Source organism: Pelmatolapia mariae, linkage group LG12 (genome assembly GCF_036321145.2).
Source record: "Pelmatolapia mariae isolate MD_Pm_ZW linkage group LG12, Pm_UMD_F_2, whole genome shotgun sequence".
Taxonomy (NCBI): domain Eukaryota; kingdom Metazoa; phylum Chordata; class Actinopteri; order Cichliformes; family Cichlidae; genus Pelmatolapia; species Pelmatolapia mariae.
In genome coordinates, this window is record NC_086237.1 from 11,397,058 (window position 1) to 11,420,210 (window position 23,153).

General features: G+C 43.7%; 1 protein-coding gene across 5 annotated transcripts in view; it reads right to left on the reverse strand.

The window, feature by feature from the left end:
* Nucleotides 1-23,153, reverse strand: part of tet3 (tet methylcytosine dioxygenase 3) — a 45,431-nt gene that overhangs the window by 20,902 nt on the left and 1,376 nt on the right. Inside the window, exons 1-2 of one of the 5 annotated variants that reach the window (XM_063490690.1) lie at nucleotides 15,972-16,352; nucleotides 15,154-15,213 (exon numbers count right to left, since the gene is read on the reverse strand). The exons of 1 other annotated variant lie outside the window; for it this stretch is intronic. Coding sequence is in view for 1 of the 4 variants with exons in the window: in XM_063490688.1 (XP_063346758.1) it covers nucleotides 15,154-15,213 (60 nt within the window). In the remaining 3 variants the exon portion in view is untranslated. Of the gene's footprint in view, nucleotides 1-4,321; nucleotides 4,427-15,153; nucleotides 15,214-15,971; nucleotides 16,353-23,153 lie in introns of those variants that run through there. 3 more of the 5 variants (XM_063490688.1, XM_063490691.1, XM_063490692.2) reach the window with 3 other exon arrangements.

The following is a 23,153-nucleotide window of genomic DNA, read 5'->3' on the forward strand; positions in this document are numbered from 1 at the left end:
TTGGATGAGTATCAACCCAGTAATCCAGGACTCCATTCCCTTCTTCCCAGCTCTTATCCAGAGTTTGTCACCCACCTCTCACACATGCATAGCATAAAGTTTCTCCGGGTCACACCAGTAAGGCTGGTGTAAACTGAATTAACTCTTCCCATATTCAGTGGGCTTATTTTACAACTGGTAAGTCACAGGTCACGTGTCAAAATTCCACAGTTGTTTATAAATGGACGTTCTGCTTGAGATCCGCTGGGCTATACAAAGCAGGCAGTGGTGTTAGGAGACATTGTGAGCCAGATGTGGGAAGCACAGAGAAAAGAAAATGCAGTACAAATCCACATCCTTGGACTCTGTTTTCATAATTTATTACTGGAAATATAAAAAAAACACTGAGAACTTATCAGCATTTTACTCTTTTATCTCAAGAAACCAATAAGGGAAACAAGTCAAATGCGTAGTGTAGCTTTTCAGAAACACAATTACTTGATTGGAACATGTAAATGTTTATAATTTATAAATGTAAATTATAAAATAATAAATCAAATCAGATAGTGAAGAAGTGGATTCACTATGGCCTGTGACATTTTACCAAAGTGTATAGAATCAAGAAATGTCTTCAGTTCTTTTATATACTAAGTGTCTGGATGTGTGCAGCACAGCTCTGTTTACTGAGTTTGCAGACTCATTTTTTTACAAGACCAAAATTCATTTCCTCTGAAACAAGACCTTAAATGGTAAACCCAAATTGACCTGAATATCTAAAGATAATCTCCTGTCTAACAGCTACTCATCAGTAGATATAAATCAAGCTGAACAAAGATCAAACTGCTATGGATGTTGAAAGTACAGTCATGAGATTTATCTGGGAGAACTGCTGACCAAGTGTGGATTTACAAAATACTGGTGTCCTTTGTTCAAGAGTGAAGGGACATTTTAACACAACCTCATGATTGAACAATACAGTTATTTTGTCATGACACCAACACAGAGGGTTTTAACCCCTGTATGTATGCACTGGTGTTTAGTTTGAATACACACTGGATATGCTCACAGTGAACCCCCCAGCAGATTATGTATCATATGATTAATGCTTATTTAAAGACCCATTCTATTTTTAGGAAGTTGGGGAAGGTCAAATAGTGAAAGCAGAAGTAAACTGAAAACAATCTGCTTCCATGTCACCACTTCTGAACCAGAATTTTCAGCATAAAATAAGACCAAAAACCTTTCTGTTTTTGTGATTTAAGCAGCACTGTTATGTGGGACACCAGTGGCTGGTTATATCTTTTGGTGGCAGTCCTACGTCCTACACCTAGAGATGTACAGGAACAGGAATATCAGGAGACCATGTTTTGCATCTTATTTGAATCTTTCATACTGTGTGCTGCTTTGTTGTCCCTTTATTTCATTTAGTTGCGCTCTCTTTTCATCTTTGCTTCCACTTATTGAATAAGTGTAACAAAAGTCCTTGTTAAGGTTTAGGAAAAGAATGTGATTTGTGTTAAAAGACACACTTCACAACAGAAACCCTGCACATCAAAAAGTGAAGTCTGCCTGGTGTGTTTAAATGTGATGCAAAGAGGTCTCATGAAAACAGGCTGCAATAAGAGAACTCATACATTTGTGAGTCAGACTTTAAGCCTTCACTTAAAGTAAGAGGCTTTCTATCCGAGTGACCACATGCAACATTAATCATGTGATTATTGATTAGTTCTATGATTCAGATCATAGCTTGTTATCATGTGGTCTTTTGGCTTGATCATGCACGCTTAGTAGATTAAGCAGGCACAATACTTCCCAAGTCAGGTTTCACAGTTGATTTGATGCTGGGCTTGCATGGGAAGTGGTCGAAAAAGCAAATTCACTAGTTTAATTCAATAATTGACAGACACTCCCAAGCATCAAGCACCCCACAGCTATAGGAGGATAGCTTAAGTTATCATTTATACAATAAATGTGCATTACTACTGGCCACATATTGCACATAACACTGCACAAAAATGGACCCATGATAGCACTTTTTTAATTCAATAACATTAACAGTCCCATGAGTCTTTGCTTTCTCTGACACAAAACTGTCCAGAATCCCAAGTGACTGCCCCTCTCAGCTTGCTACAGTACAGAGGGCCGACTCAGATACAGGACAATTAAAACACTGCTGCAGTTTTAAATCTGTGCTTTATTGTTTCTGTGTCATTAGTTACTATGAAATCCATCTCAAGTCAAAGCAAGCCATTTTTAGGGACATTTTGTGTGATGATTACTCATTTTAAGCTTTCAGTGTTCCCACATTGTTGAAACGTGATCACTGAGCATGTATATATATGTAGTGACAGTGGCTTGTGCTATAAACCATGTGCTTTTCAAACATTAGTGTAGCAGTTCAGGAATTTGATTCACTAGTTTTCATTTCTGATTTCTGGTTTCTCTATATCTAAAATGACTGTAGGCTGTGAGGTTTTTCATAGTTTGACTTCCTTTTTTCAGAGATTGCAGCTCTATACTATTATCTCTTTTCCTCCAAGTCAAAATGCCAACCTGGTCATCTTGAATTACATTTTCAAACTTTTTATTTTAGTCTGCTTGAACAATGGAACAAAATGTAAAGTGGTGTCGATCTTTCAAAAGTTATGTTGTTAAATTTGTCTAAATCTCAGTGATCTTAATACATTAAGTCCAGATGTGGTTTGCAAATAAAGCCAGTGAGTGTACAATCCAGTCAGTCTTCAGGTTGGTTCCTTGTAGATTATATTATAATGAATCCAGCAGAGAAGAAAAGCAAACAAAGATAATCCAAGGGCAGCTTCAGAAATCATTGACAGAGTTCATGTTGTTGCATTTGAACTTGCTCAGAGGTTCATGAGAGAGGGAAACAGTGGCACTATATGACTACATTAGATGTGCTAACAACACAGAGGGAAGTCTGCAGGCTGTATTACTGTAAATAGTTGAGATGCTTCAATTCGCACTTGCTGCATGGTTTGTGCAGTTGTGTTCAGTTTAAAGAGCCCAAAAAACTACAAGATGCTTGAAGATCATGTCACAGAGGAAGACGTTATTTGTTTTATGCAAACACTTTTATATATATATAATGTAAGTAGATCTGAATCACCCAGTATTAGATCATCCCCGCCAGAAGAAAAGAAAGAAAGAAAAGGGCTTCAGTTTGTAGATCCATCAGTGCTCAGTAGCAGAAGTGAGCCTGATGTCCAGCTTCCCCATCATTTGAATATTATTGAAATGAGCCTTTGAAGTGGCTAATTACTGGACGTTCTGTAAGCCTTCTGAATTCACTTTCTGTACTGGGTGTCTAGCAGGGGGCTCCCAGGGGGGGTTGCTGGTGTTATGGGTGAGAGGTGATGCGGGTTTGGAAACCGGAGAGTTTTGGAGGAGGGTGCAGCGAACAGCCGGCATGCAATACGTGAGAGGCCCCATGTTTTTACTATCAGTAGCATCAGATGGGAAAGAGGAAGGGGGGGTGGAGGTAGCTGCGTGCAGTTATGAGAATTGCAGTGTGTTGAAACAGAGCGACTGCAAGACTGCATAACCTACGAACCCACAATCACGCACAGTCACACACTGACACTCTCTTTTCCTCCTATTTTCACAGTTGTGCAAAAGAAAGGTCAGAGGGGTTCGAAGCTGAACACCCGGAACAAATGGACTTCGCTGAGCTTTGACGCCAAACAAACCCAAACCCTCCTCCACCGCACACACACACACACACACACACATTAAAGGCTCTTTTGACAAAACTTAGTCGATCTAAAACCAGTCCAGATTGTGAAATGTTGCGCTGACACCTGCACCGCTTCACACCTACCCGGCTGGCCAAACTGCACAAACCACGTGCTTTTGCAAATATTTACACTACGACATAGCCTGTTGTATTCTCTCTGTGTCGCACACAAACACACTTGTGCAGACTTGACACACAAAAACGGCACAAAGTGTATCCAAAAACACCAACCAGCCCAACTGGCTTAGACCTTGTAGAACCTGGTAGACCAGACACTTGAGTCTGGGAGCCCTTTAAACGAGACAAGCCTGTGCAGTTGTGTTTGCGAGAGTGCTCTTTAACCCTGACACTGGAGGGAGGAGACAGAATATGTGAGGATAGTAGAGGTGGCGGCGGCGGCGGTGGCAAGAGCCTGTGAGTAGACAGCTGAACCTAAATCCAACACCAACCCATCCTCCCTCTTATCCTCCTCCCTCTTCTCCCACCCCCTCCCCTTCCCCTTTTTGCTGTCGTGCCGAACATGAAGCAGAGACCCTGACAATATGAAGCTGGCTGAGAGCCTCTAGGACACAGCAAACGCGTACTTACGTCGTCCTGGACGTCCAGACGGGGCTGCCGGTCGAAGAGTGGGGAGCAGAAGAGGAAACAGAGAGTAGCATGAGAATTGCTTGCCGGTGCAGCAGCAGTCCACGAGCGATCTGGCCTTGTTGGGGGGTTGTATTCCTCGTTTTTTTTTTTTTCTATTTCTCCCAGCCCGGGCGGCGCGCAGACGGAGCGAGCGGTGACACACACATAAATGCACTCACACACGGCCAGCCGCACGCACAGCGCACACCTCCCCCCAGCACACCGCACACGTTTCTCATTCTCTTGCCTATTCTTATGACCAGCGCTTTCTGTTCTCTGCTTTTTCCTTTCTCATTATCTCTGTCTGCTCCTCCCTTCCCTTTTTCAATATCCTCTTTCTTTCTCTTCACTACAGATGCAGTCGGCTTCTCCTCTCAGCCCCCACCTTCACCTCCCCTCCTCCTCCCCCTCTCTTTCCCTCCCTCCATTGCCCTCCCTCTCGCGCAGCCTCTCCCTCCATCTCCTCTCCCCTCTCTCTCTCTCGCGCTTTTCAGTGTGTGTTTAGAGCGAGAGGCCATTATCTAAGCCACAGCGGGCACGTACGAATGGAATGGAGGAGTGCGCAGTGAGCAGAAACACAGAGAGCGGTGGGGGGGATAGTTGCTAGCAGCAGCAGCAGCAGCAGCCTTGGAAACAGCACAGTGCAGCAGAGCTCCTCACCAGTGAGAAAACCCCTCTCTGTCTCTATCCACACCCATTCCACATTATGTGCTCTGCTGCATTAGATCATGTTATATATAAGGCTCTATCTCTGTCTCTGTGTGTGTGTGTTTTGTTTATCGCCATAAGCCCAATACTGGCAATTCTGAGTGTGACAGAGCTTCTCTGCTTTCGACCGCAGAGGCAAACCAGCGGCTTGCAAGCGAAAACGCAATCTCATCGCGCAATGGCATCAACACAGGAAAAAAAAGAAAGAAAGATAAGGGAGCAGAGAAAAGCATCATTACACTCCTTGTTTATGCCTTTTGTAAACGACATCAGTTTTTTTTCCTTGCGGACATTCTTGCTCCATCTAGATTGGTCTCCACGGCGGGCCGAAGGAGAAACCACCGATGATGGTTGTTCCATCTCCATTTTCATTCCTGTCCGCATTCACATCGCTTCCCCGTTCCTCGTGTGACAGGAAAAGCTTCAGACCTACACCTGTGACTGATAACAGATCCTCTAGGATGCTCTCGCAAGAGGGGGAGAGGCTTGCTGGCGCTCTTGCCGGCCCTTTAATCCAAGATCCAAAGGACGCAAACAAAGTAGAAAGCTTCCGACTGCAGGAAGCTCAGGGTCACTTGGTTTAAAAGAAATCACCAACACTCTATGATGTCAACTCACTCCTGCAGACGTTGGGAAGCAAACGAAAGAAGACCTATATGCTCAGGAGTAAAGCAGCAAGACGGCTGGATTTGGCAATGGAGAGTGAGAAGGGCACGACTCTTCAACATCGGTGAGCAAGAGGAACAGAGTGGAGATAGCAAGAGGGAAATCTGTGGAGTAAACTGTTGAAACGTGCAGAGTTGATCAGCTGTTCGTGTGATACTGATTCTGTAACCAGAGGTACGAGAGTGGCACAAACAGAAAAAGGGTCAGGAGGTTGCTGCCGAATGAAGACCGCGAGCAACCGACTAATCACAGTTCATCGATGGCTTCTGTCCTACCCGTCCGCCAGCGTATGACAACGTTCTCCCATTCCTCACCATTGTCGCCTTTCCTTGCTGTCACTGGCATTATCATTATGAACGCCGTCATCGCCTCTGGCTGACCGGCTCTGCGGTCCTCTCTTCGCTCCTACATTGCTGGAGTTTTGGAGAAGATTTAACCAGGAAGAGGAGGAGGAGGTTGGGTATTATGGCCGTCTCCCTCATGCAGATCGCTGTCAGCTCCTGCGTAGTGTTTTTCTCTTATATTACTGAGCATGTGTGAGCTACACTGCACTGTGGCTGGATTAACTTCTGTAGCCCTTCCCTGCTTCACTTCCTTTGGCTTTCCCTGTCTCTCCTGGTCTCTCATTTTCTCTGGCATCTTCAATCTGCCTTTGCCTGTCTCTCTCTCTCTCTTTCTCAATTCGTCTCTACTGTTTTGTTTCCCGAGCTTTTTGCCTCCATCCAGCATAGCTTATTGCATTACCGTTCCAACACTTTTCTCACGCGCTCGCTCTCTGGCGCTGTAAAATTGCACACACTGTCTGTCTCGCTGTTGCCGCACAATTTCGTATGTACACACACAGATGAGCGTCAATCCCAAAGAGAAACACAGCCCGAGCTGTCTAAAAAGGAAGGGGAAGGAGAAGTAGAGCATTAAGGTCACGTGACCAGGGAGGGCCAATGAGTGGGAAGGGAGAGTATAGTGAGCGAGAGAGGTAGGAAACACATGTGGCGGTGACGTAGCTGTACCGTCACCGTCATCGTCATCAGTGTCTCCCACCAGGACGCTTGCCTCCACCACTGGGTGGGCGCGTGTCATCTCGAGCACATGCCCACCATCACCAAAACCACACCAAAAAAACTGAAGCTCAGAAAGCACGCTCTTTTTATTCACCCGGCTGGCTGGTGCTCACTTGCTCACTCCCCCGACTGTAGTGACACAGCGTTTCTCGCTCAGCATTTGGCTTAACCCCTGAATCACATGTTCTATACGCACACATCCTCATTTTAGACATCTCCCGAACACAACAGGTCTGCTCTTTAAACAGTCCCGTCTTATGCGAAGTTAGCACTTCCATAGTTTATGTCCAAAATTTGGAGAGCGAGACAAATAGGCTGAAAAGGAGCTTAATAAACATGAATTCTGCCTGCTTCTGTCACTGTCCACGTTCACAGCTGAGTAAAACAAAGACACGCTGTTTGACCAAAACACCAACATGAGGGAAGGGATTCAGCTGTTTCCGACACATGATGTGCCCACACTGTAAATACAGCATGTAAGCTGACACAGTTTGCTCCATGTCAGAAGGCACGAGTAATTTACAGTAAGAGTGCTCTTGATTCAAGCACATGTCCTCTTTGATGACTCATATCAGCTAAAATCGGTGTCATTTCACATAAGACATTATTCAAAATTTCTTCACCACCATTGGACTTGCCATCTCTGACAAAAAGAATAGAAATCTACTGAAGCGAAGCAGCAATGGCAGAAAAGCGCGTTGTCGCTTTAAGATGCTGGCGTGCGATTCGTGGATTACAATGCTGCCATTCAGGTTTGTTCAACAGAGCTGGTGTGAAGTCACCTCATGAGCACAACTGTAGCGTGGTGAAAGAGAACGTTAGAAGTGCAGGGCAGTCGTGCCTTTAAGCGAACTTTTGAGTCATCGAGGTTACCCGATATTTGAAATGACAACAACAATCCACGCAGCTTGACATTTAAGTGAAAATGAAATCACACTTACGGTAAACCTGTAATTCGGCATTGAGAGACACACAGGAGAGGTAACAAAGACTCCTCATCGATCACTTCATTTCACAGTGTAGTCACATTTATCATCCAAGATGAGTTACTGCACGCCCTCATCTCTCTCTCTCTCTCTCTCTCTCTCAATTCTCAGGCTCTCGCTCTTTTTCTCAGCAGCACGGAGGAAAGGTCTAGGTTGTAGGAGGGATGACTGACAACAAAAGTCCATCCTCAGCAGTGTGTGTGCTCGCTTATGAGTAAAGCTTGAGTCATCCTCTTCTTTTCAACGAAGTCCTGACACAGAACCCTCAAACAGTGAAACGAGCTTTTCAATTTACTTTTTTTTTTGCCAGCACATCGCTAGTGGGAGGTGTACGTGAATGAAGCATACTGACAGAGAACAAAATGTTTGCTTTTCAGGCAGTCCGGGAGTTGAATTCTTGCGATTTCACTGTTAGACGTGCTTTAAAAATACATTTGTTTCCAGCAGTGACCAAACTCACAGGAGCATGACACAAGGGTCCTTTGCCTCTCCTAACATCACTTCCTGTCAGCTGATTCCATTTCCTCTATCCACCTCTGTGCGCCCCCATCCCCAGCACACATTGTCCTGCATTCTAATGGCATCAAGGTCATCGGATCTGACACACTGTCTGCACCCCCCTCCTTCCCTTTCTCTTTTTTTTTTGCTCCACATCTCTTTATCTTTCACTCCCCGACCCCCCTTCAAACTGCTCACATGCACGCAGACGCTCCAGTGCATGCACACACACTGTCAACAAATGCAGAGGCATGCTTTAATGAGCTCTCTCCACACACACACACACACACACAGAGTACACACTAGTATGCACACAGTCCACTGAGGGTCACTGGGTTTATTGGTGGGGAGGGGCCAGAGACCATAGGGCACATTATATTTAGCACCAAGGTCGTAATCATAACATATTTTGGAGGGGAGACTTTTAAATGTGTTCTGTATCCTTTCTATCTAGAGACAGAGAACAGATACAGCAACATATGGAAAATTTATGTGAACTTTTATTTACATAAGTCCTGTATGTATATTCTAATGCTTCTCTTATGATTCAAAACACTATACTATTTTCCATGTACTTTAGTCATTTTTTACAATACAATCTACAAAATGTGTATGTGTGTGCGTGTGTGTGCGTGAGTGTGTGGGTTTAGTTTTTTTTTTAGTCATAACTGGTTTTCTGAAAAACACATAGAAACAGGAATGAGAAAACTGCCTGTTTGAGTATGTGTAACTGCATCTGTAACTGTAACTTGAGCAGCAAGACTCTTTACCTATTGTTCATTTTCAGGCATCACCTAATTTCATCTGTGCACCTGTCTGTTTGGCTGTTTTTCTCTCTTTGTTTCAGCTTGGTGTCCAAACACACTCGTGCCAAACCCCCACTCAGCCAGGACGGTGTTAAGTTCAGGGTATGTTTAGGTGTAGATTGCACCACAGCGTAGTGTATATCAAGTCTGAGTCATACCTCCTGACATTTGGCACGTGCAAGTCAGCACGAATTGCCCAGCTGGGGGAAGGCCTACCCGCCTATCCCCCGTCAAACCCCACCCCTCGCTATTCCTCATAAAGAGAAATGGAGGAGTGGCTTGCGAAGGAGGAGAGGAGAAAAAAAATGGGAAAGGTGGTGCCGGGTAAGGGGCTGTTAAGCAGGGTGGAGCCACAAAAAGAAGAGGAAGGGGAAGGGGGGCTGTTTTTAAGAGACAGCTCTTTGTGCTTCAGGATTTGAACAACAGCAGGATCAATGAGCAGAACAGAGTGTGTTATCAGAAAGTTTTTGGACCTGAGACAAACAGGGTGAAGGGAAATGAATGAAAAACAAGTGAGTTCAGAACGGTTTCGACCTGTGAAAGAACACTGCGTACCGCTACCTGCTCGCCTTTTGTGTGCCAAGTGCTGAAAAAGAGCTGAGTGGTCAGATTTGTTTGGACAGTGATGTAATCATTAACAGAACGCAGCAGTAAAGATGGGCAGAGTGTTTTCTGACAGGTGAAACACTGACTGAGAGGCTTGGTAATGACTTTTGGGTTGCAATATTAATTTTTAAGACTCGAGAGCGAGAAAGACATAAAGCAACAGAAACCTGCCTCAGCCCCTGCACGGTGGCTGGTTGCCAGCCTTGTCTCTCTCTCAGGACTCGGGCTAAGATTAGCTTCCCATATGTTCAAGTCAGGCGTAGCCAGACTTAAAGGGCCAGTGCTCGACCGTGGCAAAACAAGAAAGCCTTCACTGTGTTTGCTGATGGTCTACATCAACACACATGTGAAGGTTCAGCGTGTATTTTTAATCGTTCCAGTGAAAGCTGGGCTCATAACAGATAACTACTGGAAACTGGGAAAATGCGGTGCTTTTCTTGTATGTTTCCAGTTATAGACTTTGTTTTTTAATATCATCCTCTTTCTTGTGCGTGTTTTGATACTATGGCATGAAAACTCCCACAGCTGTTGGGCTGTATTACATAAAACCTGGCAGCGTCTGGCAGCAGTGGGATTCAGGATTGTTTAAACTGGGTGCCCAGTGGGAGCAGCAGAGCAGCCGCCAGAGAGGCGAGAGTTCGAGCTCAAGCAACAGCTGATGACTCCTCCCCCTTCTCCCTCCATTCATTTTTTATTAACTGCGGCACACCGTGCGGCTGACGACCTCGCTCTAACATCAGACACCACCAACGATGCCACCGACCGCAACTCATCGCGCTCGCAGGATACCAATCCAGGCCCCCGCCAGGTTTGGTCACTAGTAACAGAAACCCAAAGCAGCACAGCGAGGCAGTGCCGAGATAAATGTCTGCTAATTGTCATTAATTAGAAATGAAACATGACAACAGTTCAGGGTTTAGCAAGTCCTTAATGACTGCATACAAGTGAGGCAATTATTGGCGACTGTATAAATTAAAATGTCACATCAAATTCCACAAGGACCTATGAGATGTGATGTTTTGAAATCCTGGGAGTGCTTTTTCTTTTACAATCTCGGCGAACATTTACTTGTCAACCGGTGCATCTAAAGTAGAGCAGGGCGATATGACCAAAAATATTTATCACGATATACATTTGAAAATTTGCGATAACGATATAACTGACGATATAATTGACACTAGACAAAACACTTTACAACTCCACAACTTTATTAGTGCAAAAAAAACAAAACAAAACATCAATGTATTTTCACTTAAACAAGCAGCTGTTTTTTATGTGCATTAAAGTTATATAAAAATTTAATTGTGCAAATGCAAATTCCTTGCTGACAGTTTAACCAAAAGGCATTTCCAGTGGAAATTGGCCGACATATCCTCAGCATAACCATGTATAATATCCACAAAACTTAAAAAGAGGTTATACACACACAATACGGTAATATTATGTTGAAGCACAGTACGTATCACTCCGCAAGGCTCCTGCCTATGATAGCTGTAATGCTCTGACAATCCATCAAGCGGTGCAGCTTCGTAGCTTAGCAAAGTCGTACTAAAACATTTGACAGATTTTCGAGCGCCGTGTACCACATAAAATCGTTTCGAGGTCAGTAAACACAACCAGAATTCATACATAAGGCACACGGGATTATAAGGGGCACTGTCGATTTTCAGAAAAATCAAAGGATTTTAAGAGCGACTTATTTTCCAAAAAACACGGTAATAACGACGGCCCGCTAGCATGCTCTACCAAAAATAGTGCTTTGTTGTGTATCTGACGGACGAAAGCTAAACCAGTTCCACACCACTGAAGTTGTAGCATTTTTACAAACCAATTCTGATTCATCCGTTTCATTCAACGATCCGCTTTCGCCCTTCTCATTCTCCGTCGCCGCCATGCTTTTTCCGCCATGTGCGTATGAAAACAAAGGCACTGCGCATGCGCGTTTTACCCATATTCTATCGCGATATTTCATTTTCTTATCGTTGCCCAACATTATACCGGTATTACCGTGAACGGTATGATATGGCCCAGCCCTAATCTAAAGTGACTTCTGAAGCAGCCTGTCCTCAGTGTAAGACCAGAGGTGTGTCAAGTGATAATGTGGACCGTACACTGGGTAATTATTTATCTGTCTTTTTGTAGACAGTCTATGTGCTGCACAGTGCTATGTGTCCAGCTTGGAGGATGGCTTGTTTTGATGAAAACTTGCTTCAAGCTCACTGTCTAATTCAGAACATTCAGAAAGAGGTTTTACTCATGAGGTATCCATCTCAAACGTTCCCTAAAACTGAGGTTGTTAAAAGCTTAAAAGTCAATATTTGGTATGGCCATCTTTATTCTTTCTTGCTTCTAGCTTTCTTATCATTTCTTTAAGTAGTCTTCAGGAATAGTTCTCCAGGTTTCTTGAATGACATTCAGATCACTTTTATGGATGTTTCTACTTTTTTGTGTTCTACTTCCATTATGTGTTTTTCTATGCAGCTATGCTTTTACTGCATTGGCAGTGTGTTTGGGATCATTGTAATTGTTTGCAGAGAGTACTGCATGGTGGATTAAAAATGAACCGTACTTTTCTGTGTTCATATTATGATCAATTTTGACAAGATCCCTAACACTGCTGACTGAAATGGAGCCTCAAACCATGACAGAGCCTCTAACGTGTTTTACAGATAAAGTAGACGCTCACTGCTGTACCTTTCTCCTGACCTCCTGTATCCATATTGATGGTGTGAAAAAGTTGGATTTATTATTTTACAACATATTTCAGGACTAGATGCATCTCTCAGGTCTTGTGTCAGGTCTTCGCTGGATTTTTTTCCTTGCCTTTGGCTGATGGCTCTTGGGAATCTGCTATTGGTACAAAAATACTATTTTTTTCCCTGTCAAACTGTGCTATCCTCGACATTTTTTATAGATTCAACTCACAAAATGTGAACAAATTGGGTCATATTGTGACAGGCTGCTTGTAACAAACCGCCTACAAACAATTTAAAATTTGCTCTTTCTAACTCTGTTAGCACTCTGTAGATACAATACTGGTTCAACCTTTTTTATGCTGAAAAAATAAGTGAAAAAGCAGCCTCTGTCCAAACAAACCCTTTCTGAAATTCTGGAGAACTATTGCATTTTTAAAGACTGCTTTAAAAAAATACAACAAAGTCTGGCAAAACACAAAGAAAGGAGGAGTGGCTTTTTTCACAATAATGTGCATTTGATTGCAGAAGCTATGTTATTATTAACCCATTTGGTAGTTTTGTTTAAATAGTCTTTACTTCCCATAATACGATTTGTATTTTCAGGAAGTAAAGACGCATCTTTCATTTCTTGGAAAAAAAAACTAATATTGTTACATAACATAACAAACGCCCAAAATAAAGCATCAAGTTTAAAAGAAAGATCTGTTCAAAGTAGGCCAGTCTACCAACTACGGGAATTCTTCACAGTCACAGTTTACACAAATTTGAATAAACCATTAGCTGCACTTCTTTACTGACTGAGTGGAAACCTCACAGAACAGTAAATACATCGAAAGCTAACACTGAATGGAAGAGGTGATGTCAAACCCTCCACTTCCTGAGTTTGTACTATACACCAAACCACTTACTACACAAACACACACACAATACGCACATGTGGTGCCGGCTAGCTGGTCACGTGACCAACCTTGGACGCCGAACTCCAGCTAAAATTAAAGCAATGATGTCATCAGACATTCAGTGTTGCCACGGAAACTAGGTCAGTATTAACCCTTTGCCGATGAGGCCGGGGATTCCAAAGCTCGACGAGTGATTAATAAACATTCCATGTGCCATCACGTACACAGCAGCGTCAGGGTTTCTACTCTGTCTCTGACTCGTTTCCCACCTGTGTGAAGTTCGCCTCATGCATAAAGAGGAAATCCTGTGCATAGGCGTGGAAAAAAAAAAAGAAAAAGAAAAGAAAGAAATCACACGAGCGCAGTCTGTCTGTCTGTAACCCACTGTGGTACACCTCTCAATTCAGCTTTGCTTCCTGAACAGCAGAAAAACAAACTTGCTGCCAAACTCACTTTAAACCATTTTGTTTAATGTTCTTGGGGCTGTAAATGCCTAATGATACTCTGTAACTGCTTATTTTAGTTTTCTAAAATGGTGCCCTCGGTCTGTTGGGTGTAGACCGTGTTTGCCAGTGTGCGACCAGGGAAATGTTTGACAAGGAAACAGATCTTGGTCGAGATAAACACTCCACCCAGGATACGCACGGCAACCATGACCCTCTGCAAACAGGAGCTCAGGACAACTATAAAGGCAGAGAAACTTGTTAAACACAAAAAAGATTATATTCCCCCTTTAAACCAGATGGTCGTATATACCTTGCAGATAAAGAGCCTGCCCACATATGGATGGGGATTAAAGCAGCTTAGAGGTAAGCTAAAGTAGACCATAGAACCATGCTAACCCTATTTATGACATTTGAAACTCACTGACATATATCACTGCAGATGTGGAGGTGAATCTATTTCGCTCGTCTAGGATTTCAGGTCGCTCTCGGCGCACGTGACAGAAGTCAGATCAAAGCTGTCTTTTTCCCCTTTTGGGAGAGGACTTCATAAGATTCTTAGAACTCAGACAATTGTTTGATGCTCTGTAAATTCCTTTATGAAACTTCGCACGCCACCCGTCCACATGCCTTTCCACATAAACAGACGAGTGTGCCCCGGACCGGCGAGCTGAGGCAACAGCAGCACTCAGCAGCGACACGCCACAGGTTACTACGCCCGACAATCAACTACGTATACGCATGCGTGACCCACTAACTTTTACTCCCTTTACCTCATTTGACTCCAGAACCTAGGAGAAGCAGGACGGCCTCCCCCAGCTCATGAGCCAACGTGCAGAGTTCCTCCTCCTCCTCCTCCTCCCCTCCTCCTTTCCCCGGCCTCTTGTATCTACACATGCCTTGCTCTGGCACCAATCAGCGGGCAGCGTGGGACGCTTTAAACTGAGGATGCCGCCACTTCATCAGTAAGGGCGCTTTAACTTGGCGCGCCTCAGAGATAAACTCGGAGCAACTGTATTAAACAGAGTCAGTTCCCAGGCGGCAAAGACCGGGTGTGAAGACGAGACTAAAGGGATCTGGCACAACTATATTCCACTTAGAGATGATACGAGGGATAACGCGGCATCCGCCAGGAAGAGCAGCGCATGACATACCGGCGACAGAGCGAGGACAGTCACAGCTGTGTAACAGTTACAAGTGGTTAAAGCAATTCTTACAAACACATGCGTAATCAAGTTTTTTTTGTTTTTTTTAAAGAACAGGCAAACAGATACAGACAGACTGAGAAGAGGAAGTGATCACTGGGCTGACTAACCGTGACATTAACACCTCATCCAACAGCAGCAAACGGGCAGAGATTATGCTTAGACGCAGACGACAGACAAACACTATTTCAAACCCATCCCTCAAGTGTCATCTCTTACCTCAGCTGCCAGTTCAGGGCTTCCCAAGCAGCCTTGACCGTTGTCGTCCAAATATTCCACCTTTACAGCCATTCAACAGAACACGGATTGAAGGGGGGGGGGCAGAGAAAGAGAGAGAGAGAGAGAGAGAGAGAGAGGGAGGGAGGGAGGGGAAGAATAAGAATCAATAGAATAATGCGACAAGGGCCTGTTCAAAAAGACTCATCATTGAGCACTAATGTGCCACCTTTACAGCTGTGCACAACGGCACACGGGCTCTGCCATCCGCAGTCTCTTCATCCCATTCCTGTCAACCTCAGCGACCATCAAAAAGCGCAAATCTGTTTTCTTTGATTTCTGCTCAAACAGTGAGCCGGCACTTCCCTCTGCTGCCGGGACAGCGAATGAGAGACGCAAAATAGATTCGATTTCAGTTATAGAATTATGTAATGTCTGTATCCCGACTTGGTGCAACCTAATATATATATGTCTGATCATCTGATGTCAGCATACCCCCCCCCCCTTTTAATCTTAAGGTGAAAGAATCCAAAGTGGACGGGTTAAGCGAGAGAGGCATGGAATAGATGGAAATGGTAGATCAAAGCAGGGCTGATCATTATTATTATTGGAAAACAATAGCAACCCCCCCTCAAAGAAAAAACCTTCTTGTCTACACGACCCCAATGTTAAATTGTGTGTTGTGTCTCGAGCTGAGTCCCGCCAACCTCCGATACCCCCCCACCCCCCACCCCAAATCCCCACCACCCCCACCACACCACTCCACGCCCCCACCCACCCACCTATCAATCCTAAAATAGTCTGGAGTGATGAATATTTACCCTCCAAGCCTCTGAGCTGCCTCGGTTTGTACTCCTCCGTCCGCTGGCCGAATCCCCATCAGAAGACTCCGGCTCCCTCTCTCTCTCTCTCTTTCAGCCCTATCTTTCTCTCTCACTCTCTTTCTTCTCTCTCTCTTTCTCTCGTTCTCTATCGCTCCACTCCTCTTTCTCGGTCTCTCGGTCTCTCTCTCTCCCGTCTGTGTTGCAGCAGCCCATTCAGGAAGCCATCTTGTGTTTTTATTCTGGCTTTACATGAGCCCTCGTACGCACGTTCTCTCTCCCTCTCTCTCTCACTTATTCTCTTGCTCTACCCCCGTCCTCCCTCCCTCCCTCTCTCTCTCTCGCTCCTGCTCGTATGCCAATAGGTCTACCGCACACACACACACACGTTCATATGCATACACACATACACACACATACAAGAGGGATTTTTTTTTTCTAAACGATCGCTATCGCTCCTTCCTTCCTGCTGATATTTCTCTCTCTCTCTCTTCTCTTTCTGTGAATGTCCCCTCGACCACCCCCTCCCCCCTCTCTCTTTCTATACAAACATATACACTCGTGATAAATGCACACACACACATATACACAGCTCGCCGGAGAGACGTCACACTAGAGATAGCACACAAAGGCAGCACGTCCACCAATCAGAGGACCGGCTGGGCTGCTGCTAGGGTGAAACCGAAGGAGAGCGTGTGAGGGTGGCGAGAGAGGGAGAGAGGGAGAGATCGGAGTGAGAGAAAAAAAAAAGAGGAGGTCAAAAAAAAAAGAAAAAAAAAAGAAAGGGTCTGCGTTTTCATGTGTGTGTTTGTGTGTGTGCAGCACCATATAAGAATGGCCGACATAAAGAAACAAAGTGAAGGTGGGCGGGAGGTGTGTGTCTGGCTGTGTGTGTGTGTGTTTGTGTATGTGATGTGGGGGGGGATGGGTCCTCTCTATGCCTGTCAATTATCTCCTGAAACTGGCCTTCCCTAAACAATGCCTCTGGTATGTGGTATTGCCGAGCACCATCTGTGTCAGGGCTGCCTGCAATAAGTGGACTGGACTGCACAGTGCACGCATGCATGCACCCACACACACACTCTCACACACACACAAACACTCTCGGAGACAGCAGACACCCCCGCTCTGATGGGCAAAATTACACAGCAAAGCCCAGTGTGCTGACTCAAAGCAAGAGAAGTGCTGTTGTTAAAAGCGATGCTGTTGTGCGCTCCTGTAACAGCATCACAAATCATCACCTGCAACTGTGTTCGCATGCAAACATGAGCTTAAAGGGCTGCCAGGAACTTGCGTTTCCTTTTTACGGTCTCTGTGTAAAAGACACGCCGAGCATATTTCGAAGGCCTGCGCTCATAATGTTTATATTCTGAGTATGAAAGATCATCTCTGGATTGGATCTTTTTAAACTCGACATCAGCGCGAGTCCTGAACATCATCTCCGAAAACCAACAGGATCGGAGAGTGTGTGTGTGCGTGTGTGGGAACTGTTCGGTCTAAATCAGCGATCGGATACCGCAACCAGAATGCACTTTCACCAATCAACTTTATATGAAACGGGAAGTTAAGCAACGATTAAAAAGAAGAAGAGGGCAGAGCTGTATTTCTGCAAATAGGCAATGATATGAGACAGCGGGAGGAAAAAGAAAAAAGGCAGCTGATGGATTAGAAAACTGTGCAAAGACGGGACAAAGTGAGCGAAAGTTCAGGCAGCCTGGTGAAAATGGACAGACAGCGAGAGGTGGGCAGAGATGGAGGGAGAGTCGAGAGAAAAGGCAGAGAGGGAGCTGAAGGGCGGCGCGGCGCGCTGAGGCGAGGCGAGGCGAGGCGAGGCGAGGCAGCCACACGGTGACACAGCATTTTGTAGTGTTTGCACACTCGTATGGCACGGGAAATCCCCTCTGCTTACGTCAGATGGGGGGCCACGTGTGTGGATGAATGTGTGTGTTTATGTCAGAGCAGAGTGGTGTTGGTCGCAAGCTGGACAGCGCGAGTGGCTGCTTGGCTTTAATTTGCTTCGTTACAGGTAGGCCAGCATAGGAGACGCACTTTAGCCAGTAGTAGGTAGCACAAGGCGTATTAGTAAAGGCAGAAAGACGAGTAAGCGTGGTGAGACAGATAGCAGATGATGGAATCTGTTTCTGTGGGTTGGAATAAAGAAAACGCCTATAGAGAACAAAGCAAAAACATTGATTATAGTAGAAGTAGAAATATTAGCAGAGCTGTAAAGAAGTTCATCCTCTGCTATATGGTGCCACGCTTTGACTGAATTGGATGGATGTTTCCTTAAACAATGAAGAGGAAGAAGATAATCCACCACATCTCTCCAAACACCAAACCTTCCTCCCCCCTTTAGTCTTTTTTACCATCCTCCAGCAGACACCTGGTAGTCGCTGACAGAGCATAATCACAGCCCCAGACAGTGCCATAATCCCAAACTATATATGCCTTCATTTAACTTTGCTTCATTCACACAGGTCCTGCCTCTCGCTGCCACCTGCAATTAGAGTCTTCCCAGACATGAACCAACTCACACAAACACACTTATTGCACAGACACACCACAGAGAGGCTCATTAAAGCTCCTCTGATTGTGTGTTGTTTAAATTTCACAAGGTTGCAGGTGGAAGGTAGAGCTGGCCTGCAATTAGACAAAGTCTAATTAATAGCATTGATTGGGCTAGCCACCAAAGCTCTTTATGCTCCACATCCTTCTATGAACCCTAATCCTCTACTTCATTCACATGAACAATAACAGTCACCTGTTTTGAGTGGTTTAAAAGGGAAAGAAAGCCTTTAAAGCACATTATCCACATGCAACAGTGAGCTGCAGTTTCACGGGAGAGAATGGAGGATGCGGTTCGCAGCCAGTCAGGAACTCAGCTGCTGCATCCATACAGAGGATAGAGGGCAGAGATAGAGGGACTGCGGGGGAGGGATACTGACGAATGAATGATGAATGGACGGCCACATCTTTTGCACATCTTCTGAACCTCCAGAAGAGATCATTTTTGAATGAATCTGTGGAAAACACAGCATATCCTTATAGCTTTGAAGGCTACATGGAATCTTGGCCCTTGCCGTGTTGCTGTCTTGGCGAAAAATGAATAAATATAAACCATATAAATGTGGCTCTGCGGTGTAGCAGTCAACACATTATCCTTACACATAGGGTCACAAGCTAGTGTATCTTTAGTGTCAGGGGGTCACCACCTATTGTAAACCTTGTGCTGGTCCCAATCCTGGATAATGGGAGGATTATGTCAGGAAAGGCATCTGGTAGAAAATCTGTGCCAACATGCAGATCCATCCACTGTGGTCACCCCGTGGGAAATAAAGGAGTAGCTAAAAGTACTGAAAATTTTAAACATAAACTGGTAGTACCTCCTAATTCATGCTACATATACACTTTGTTTACTCTCTGACATTTGAAACTTTCAATAGTGCATACCCCCACGATCAATAAGATGTGGTTCCAGTTTTACACACATGCATTTTTTAACGAGTCTAGTCCTTCTAGCAGCTCTGTTAGGCTGAGCTTTGAGTTGCAATGCTAATGCCGACACGCTGATCTTTAGAGGGAAAGTCACAGTTTTACAATGCAGTGACTAGGAAAAAAATATGCAAATGATTACGCCACAACATCAAGATTTTTGTGGCTTTTAATGATTTCTAAACTGTTTCTTTTCCAGAGTGGAAAATGTCCAGCATACATTTTTAATGATTTAAAGAAACACGAGAATTTATTGATTTCATTGATTTACTCTATCTTGAATTTTGTGGGTGCACAAAAGTATTTTTTGAGCTACACTACTGGCTAAAGACATGGATCAGTGAACCTGTCACTTTGCCAAGGTCTGAAAGAAGACCCAAACTGTCACTCTGACAGGAAACTAGTAAGGATGTTTATGAACAACCCAGGAAACATCAATCAAGGCACAAGCCTGCCATTAACTCAAGACTGTTCATAGTGAAGCGAGTTTTACATTCATCGTGGACTGAGAGGATGCTGACCAAGAAAGAAGGCAATGCTCCAAAATCTACATCTTCAAGGCTTAACTAAAATTTGCAGGTGTCCACATGGGCAAGCCAAATGCCTTCTGGAGAAAAGTTTTAGGGTCAGATGAGGCAAAGATTGAGCTATTTGATCACAATGACAATGACAACACTAATGTTGTAAAGTAAAGCTTTCAAAACTAAGAACACCGTACCAACTGTCAAGTATGGTGGTGGTAGCACCATGCTCAGACGCTATTTTGCTGCCAGTGGTACTGGCACATTGCACAAAGTGGTTGGAATAGTAAAGAAGGAGGACTATCTCCAAATACTTCGCCTCAAATACACAGCTAGATGATTGAAAGTTAAACATACTTGAATGTAATGGGACAATCATCCCAAACACACATTAAAACTGGTTTTTGAATGGGTCACACATGCTAAAATTAAGCTTGTGGAACCCCTTCCTAAAGCCCCAACCTCAACACAGCTGAAAGGAAACCAAACAATTCAAAGGAACCCTAGCAGTTCTTCCAGGAAAAGAGGTCAAATATCCAGCCAGAATTATGCCAGAAACATTACATTTATATATTTAAGCTTGTATGTCCTGTGTGGATTAGAGAAAATCCCAAATAAACCCAAACTTGTGTGCCCAATTTTTATTATTTAAGGTCAGTAAAGATGTGTGCTGTATAATTATTCCACCCTGGAGAAAGAACAGTTGAAAGAAATCATTTAAAAAATTACCAAGACATTAGTTACCATGATGAGTGTATGCAAAGTGTATGTATGCAAAATCATAACTGTATGTGCAACTGTACTGGAGCAGCATGGAGGTGGTGCTCCAGTAAGCAGAAAAAATGTCTGAAACAGTGTTTAGAGCTGTCTGAAGTCTGAGCTTTTAGCTGCCAGGGATTACATTTACACAGACTGATCTCACTATTTGAACTTGTATTAACAGGTTTCAAATAGTGATGTTTAATTCAACACTGAAACAGTACTTATATGACCTAATAAGTGCGCACTAAAAACTTAACAATCCATCCACTGGCTGTTGAAATCCATCAGTCTGGACCAAAATGGACTGACCAAAGCACAGATCAATATATGCATGTTTTCAGCCACTAGTGTGGCTCAGAAAATACAGGCAGAGTAAATTAGTGAAATGGGTGGTTGAATAATAAGTGTGAGAGAATTTTGAGAAATGGCACATATAGACTTCTATTGCCCTTAAAGACAAATAGATAAACTTCTCAACCAAAGTTATTTCTCTGTCAGTTTAACGTACATGGTAAAGCGCTATACAAATACAGGCCATTTACCATTTACCATGATGATGTTCATTGTTAGCAAGGATGTGAATGGTATGAGACACTTTTGTAGTATGACTTTTCCACAGTGCACAGTAACAGGAGGTCAGCTAAATTAACTTAAATTCTGCACCCTATGTAATATTTGCTAGTAGAATGCATAAGGATCTCAGCTAAGCTTTAGCTCAGCTGTTCTGCTGGAATTGTGGGATGATCTTGACTTGGTTGTCTGCCTGTAGTAAGATCGTATCTGACCATGATGCTATGCTCAGATATAAAGTTTAAAAAGTTTCCCGTCATATCTTTGTCTCAAAGGTATGCACTTTTTTCACCAAAAAGAGGCATCATAAAACACTGAGTCATTTGTCTGTTTTCATGCTGAGTTGCAGTGTTGCATGGTTTTTGTTCATGGGTTGTTGCTGCCACTTCAGAAGCCATTTAACAGACAAGACAGGACAGGCCAGAAGAGTGCTGATAGTAACCATTATTTTGTGTTTGTGGCTAAGCAAACATCATACCTTTTCCTCTAGATTTTGATTGTCAGCTGAAACTCCTAGACAAACTGTCTGCGGTGTGTTATTTACATTACTTTTATATTTACACATATAAGAGACTGATAGAATAATATGTGCCAAAACAACAGCAAAAATCCCATCACAGAGAGTTTTGTATGCGCAAATGGAGGCATGTCAAGCAGATTACAGTCTATAGGAACCTGGTTATTATCAGTGGGGTGCTATCATTCCAACACTATAAGACAGCATGCTGTTTAAACACTGCAATCTGTTGCTTGTGCAGTATATGATTAATTTTTAATTCTATTATTTTAGTCTGCAAATTCTTCTCTCTCATAATGATCTTAAAGCATATGAAAACAAATCCAATTGTCTTTCTAGGCATATTTGTTGGGAAAAATTCAAAAAATTCAAGGTGATTGTTTTGACGCAGTGTGTTTTCCTTCCTTGGTCATGCTTTTGTAGCCTATTCAGGTTTTTCCTGCTTCTCCCCCTCCAATACTGCTGACCATTTACTGCATCTTCCCGTCCTCCTCTTACTTGACTTTACGGCCCATCCCCCTGGGTTAAGATGCTGGTGCATGTAAAAACACACATAGTCCCACGCACGCACTTCCATTAACACACACAAGTGAGCACTTTTAAAACCCCGCACTCTGTCTCTCTCTTTCTTCACACACACACGCACCCCCACGCACACACAGATAGAAAAAACGGCCCGAGGTTAACCCCCACCCTCATTTGAAAACCTCAAGAGGTCAAAGGACAAAGCACAGGCAACTGCCGGAATCTTGGGTAACCGTCACAGTTAGTCCACTCGGTCTGCTCAACTGTCTTGTTGACTTTTTCACTGCCTTATCTTACGGAGAATATTCATGTAAACTGCAACACTTGCAAAACCTTGATGGTTTCAACATTACCCATCAGTATCACACACAACATATATACACTCCCACTGTGGAACTACATTTAAAGTAGATAAAGATCCCCCTCTACTTTTCTGACTACTCAAAACAGAGTGAACAATTTAGTTCCAATAGAATAGTTTCCGGAGGGGCTGTTGTCCAGGAGTTGTTCTTTTTACTTCTAAAATTAACAAAATATATATAATTTGTCCAAATTTTTGCAAATAAATACTTTGGATTTTTTTTCTACCAAGCAGTTTGTTTTGTTTGTTATAATACAGAGCATTGCATCACTTTATAAAATGTAGTACCTCAAGATATCTGGGTCATTTGAGGTTGATTTGCACATTGTGACTCACATTGTGAGGAATTTTTCCTCTAAAGTAACTGATTTAACATGAACTCTGCATATATGACGCATGCAACTGTCTGTCCCTTTATAGTCCAGCAAAGGTTC